Below are 3,647 nucleotides of genomic sequence, written 5' to 3'. Positions count from 1 at the left end.
TGCAGCCTCAGCCCTCAGGTCGCGTGTTCGATTCCCGCCCTGGGTTATTTATTTTTTCACATTAAAACTTGTTCCTTCCAAACAGTATTAATTATATATTTAAAAAAAACGTTGAAAAATCTGACTTTTCCTATTCAAACTCTAATATTTTAATTTTTTTTCATTGTTGACTTTGAGTTTTTTATTTACTATTTCTACTTTTCGGATCTCCTTTGCCAAAAAGGTTACAACTTTCTCTCTACACAAAACCCTTCTTCCTCTTCACCAAATCTCAACAAGACAACAAGTAGTAAGCTTCTCAACAACTGGCAAGCTTTCTTCTTCTTCTTCTTCCCAAATCTCAACAATTGCAAAATCAAAATACAAAAAGCAAGGTAATAAGATTTGGTATTTTGATTAAAGTTAGATATTGAAAAAAAGAACTTTGGGTTAGGGATTTTCAATGCTATTGCTATTTGATAATGCTTTAAATTCAGATTAGGGGAACTTTTTCTATTATTTGATGAATATATTGTATATTATGATTGGTAAATGGTAATTTCTTGTTTTCTTTCTTTGGACTTGTGGTTCCTCATAATTACCAATTTAAATGTTACTACTTTAAATTGGTAACTTAGAACGGAATTCTTCAATGACTACTGGTATTGTTGGTAAAGGTATTTTGACTAGAAAGTAGAACACACATGTAATATTTCCTTAGTATTGATTCTCATATGGTTAAGAGAAATACTCTGTATTTCTGTGCCTTGTATATAACCTGATTTAGGAATTATGTGAATCTCGTTTTTATAGGAATTATCGTTGTGAATCGAGATGGATAAGTATATCACGAGATGGAAAATTGGGCAACCAAGTTCTAGTTCTACTCGTCCATCCGTTGCTTCATCCGTAGCTCCAGAAATTCAAAGGGAAATCATGGATCCAGAAATTCGAAGGGAAACATTTCCTTCGGGTGTTAATTTAGAATCTTTTGGAGCTGATCCGAGAATTAGAAAGCCTGTTGCAGAATATAACCCTAATATACGTGATGAAGTTAGGAGATACTATATTCAAAAAGGGCCTTGCCAACCTGAGGTTCATGATTTTCCTAAAACTAAGTTTGGGAAGGAAATGCGCCAGTTTAATGCTAATTGGTATAAAGGTCGTCGTAAGTGGTTGGAGTACAATATAACAAAAGATGTTGCATATTGTTTGTGTTGCTATTTGTTCCAAAATGAACATGACAGTAATGGAAATACGAGTGAAACTTAAACAAAAGTTGGCTTTAAAGCTTGGAACAAGGCTCTTGAAAGATTTAGAGCTCATGTTGGAGAGGTAAATAGCATCCACAACAAGTGTTTTAATAGGATGCTTGATTTAATAAATCAATCACAGTCAATTCAAACTGCCTATGACAAGAAACTCGAAAAAGACAAAAGTGAATCGCTACGTCGCTTGAGTGCTTCAGTCGATGTGACAAGGTTTCTCTTGAGACTAGGATTATCATTCCGTGGGCATAATGAGAGTCAATATTCTTCAAATAGAGGTATCTTTCTTGAACTTTTGCAATGGTATGGAGATATTAATGAAGTTGTTGGAAGCATTATATTAGAAAACGCCCCAAAAAATGAAATGATGTGTTCTCCAAGTATTCAAAAGGATATTGTTGATTATTGTGCTAAAGAAACAATCAAAGCCATCATTGAAGACTTGGATGGGAATTATTTTGGGATACTAGTTCATGAATCAAAGGATACATCACACAAGGAGCAAATGGCAATTGTTCTGAGATATGTTAGCAAAGAAGGCGAAGTAGTAGAGCGATTTGTTGGTATTATTCATGTTAGTGATACATCTGCTCGTTCATTAAAGGAGGCAATCTACTCTTTTCTTTCGGATCACTCATTAAGTCCATCACAAATACGTGGGCAAGGTTATGATGGAGCTAGCAATATGCAGGGAGAGCTAAATGGTCTTAAGACTTTGATTTTGAATGAGACTCCATCAAAGATATTGCATTCATTGTTTTGCTCACCAATTGCAGTTAACACTTGTAGCTCTTGCAAAGAAGAATTCGAATGTAGATGATTTTTTTTGTATAGTTACTAATGTGTTAAATATTGTTGGAGCATCTTTTAAGCGTAGAGATTTGCTTCGAGAACATTAAGCTGAAAAGTTAGAGGAGCTGCTCATATCGAAATGAAGTGCATATTTTTTCTTAAGAGGATTAAATCAAGAACGTGGACTTCAACGACCAGGTGAAACTCGTTAGGGTTCTCATTATAGAACATTAGATAATCTCATTGTCCTATTTCCATCAATCATTCACGTGCTTGAATTTACTGGACGTGAGTGTCCTAATTATACTGACAGACTTGTTGCTAAAAGTCTTGTGAGTACGATTAAGGAATCTTATGTTGCACTTGATGTGGAAAGTTCTAATGATGACAACTGAGTTGAGCTCCTCATTACAAAGGATGGATCTCTTGATATTAAATATTCTCATCGTTTGCGCGTTGATATTTTTTATGCTGTTATTGATTTACATCTTCAAGAGCTTAAGAATCGTTTCGATGCTGTGAGTAGTGACTTACTTCTCGGTATGTCTAGTTTGAATCCAGTTAATTCATTCGGAAATTTTGATAAGAACAGGATAATGAGGTTGGCCGAATGTTATATGAATGAGTTTGATAGTAGCAAGCTTCGGGATCTCAGTTGTCAGCTTGATAGTTTTATAGTTTATGTTCGTGGTTCTGACAAAAGGTTCTTCAACTTGAAGGGAATTAGTGACCTTGCAAAATTGTTGGTTATGTCCGATTTGCATCAAACCTGGCCACTTGTTTATTTGCTTATCAAGTTGACTCTCATTCTTCCCGTTGCTACTGCGTCTGTGGAACGGGCTTTCTCTTCCATGAAGTACATCAAAAATGAGCTTCGTAACAGTATCGGTGATGAATTTTTGATCATTGTTTAGTTTGCTATGTAGAGCGTAAGATATTCGCAACTGTAAGCAATGATACTATTATTCATCGTTTTCAACATATGAAAAGTCGTCGAGCACAGTTATGACTTATGACTAGATGTGTCTTTTAATTTTGTAATGATAACATTATTAGTAGCTCATGTGATTTGAGATTAGAAGTTGTTTTTTGTGATGACAATATTAACCGTTGTTTTTTCATTAACTTTTCTTATTGCCGTTGAGAATTTAATATGATTTGTATACAAAAGTGTCTTATACCTAGTAATAGCCACAAAAATTTGAATTCCATGGCTATATACAAATTCGTAAAATTTCTTAGCCACGAAAATTTAATTGACAAAACTAATTCATCAGTTTTGCTATAATTGCTAACAATCGTGGCAATAATCACTTACATAGCTACAAAATTTATTGCCACGGTAAAATTTTGTAGCTGATCATAAATTTTGCCACACGATAGAAGTTATTGTAGCAATAGTAGCCTTTTAGCCACGATAAATTATTTAAAAAAAATATTGTAGCTAAATAGATACTTTTGCTTCAAGTTCTAAAAAAATCGTGGCAATAACTAAATTATATAGCCACGGACCTTTTGCTATACTAAAATTTCGTAGCTAATCATTAATTTTTGTCACAAGTTGAAACTTACTGTAGCAATAGTAATCTTTTAGCCACAAAGAATTAT

General features: G+C 33.8%; 2 protein-coding genes across 2 annotated transcripts; both read left to right on the top strand.

The window, feature by feature from the left end:
* Nucleotides 1-813: 813 nt before the first annotated feature.
* On the top strand, nt 814-1,251 carry LOC132063057 (uncharacterized). The gene has a single exon (XM_059455493.1). It carries the CDS (start codon nt 814-816, stop codon nt 1,249-1,251), a length of 438 nt encoding a protein of 145 aa, XP_059311476.1.
* Nucleotides 1,252-1,347: 96 nt separating this feature from the next.
* On the top strand, nt 1,348-2,953 carry LOC132063048 (uncharacterized). Its single transcript, XM_059455486.1, has 3 exons — nt 1,348-2,059; nt 2,274-2,371; nt 2,456-2,953. Exons 1-3 carry the CDS (start codon nt 1,348-1,350, stop codon nt 2,951-2,953), a joined length of 1,308 nt encoding a protein of 435 aa, XP_059311469.1.
* Nucleotides 2,954-3,647: the final 694 nt, after the last annotated feature.

The sequence above is a fragment of the Lycium ferocissimum genome, chromosome 1, assembly GCF_029784015.1.
Source record: "Lycium ferocissimum isolate CSIRO_LF1 chromosome 1, AGI_CSIRO_Lferr_CH_V1, whole genome shotgun sequence".
NCBI lineage: Eukaryota > Viridiplantae > Streptophyta > Magnoliopsida > Solanales > Solanaceae > Lycium > Lycium ferocissimum.
The sequence above is the reverse complement of the archived record's forward strand: the minus strand, read 5'-3'. Positions and strand labels throughout refer to the sequence as shown.

Excerpts from the sequence above, each read along its gene's own strand:
- LOC132063048 (XM_059455486.1), top strand. The coding sequence starts at position 1,348 with ATGCTTGATTTAATAAATCAATCACAGTCAATTCAAACTGCCTATGAC. Across the intron at positions 2,060-2,273 it reads TTGCAAAGAAGAATTCGAAT|ATAATCTCATTGTCCTATTT; the intron begins GTAGATGATTTT and ends ATAGAACATTAG. Across the intron at positions 2,372-2,455 it reads GACTTGTTGCTAAAAGTCTT|GATGGATCTCTTGATATTAA; the intron begins GTGAGTACGATT and ends CTCATTACAAAG.
- LOC132063057 (XM_059455493.1), top strand. The coding sequence starts at position 814 with ATGGATAAGTATATCACGAGATGGAAAATTGGGCAACCAAGTTCTAGT.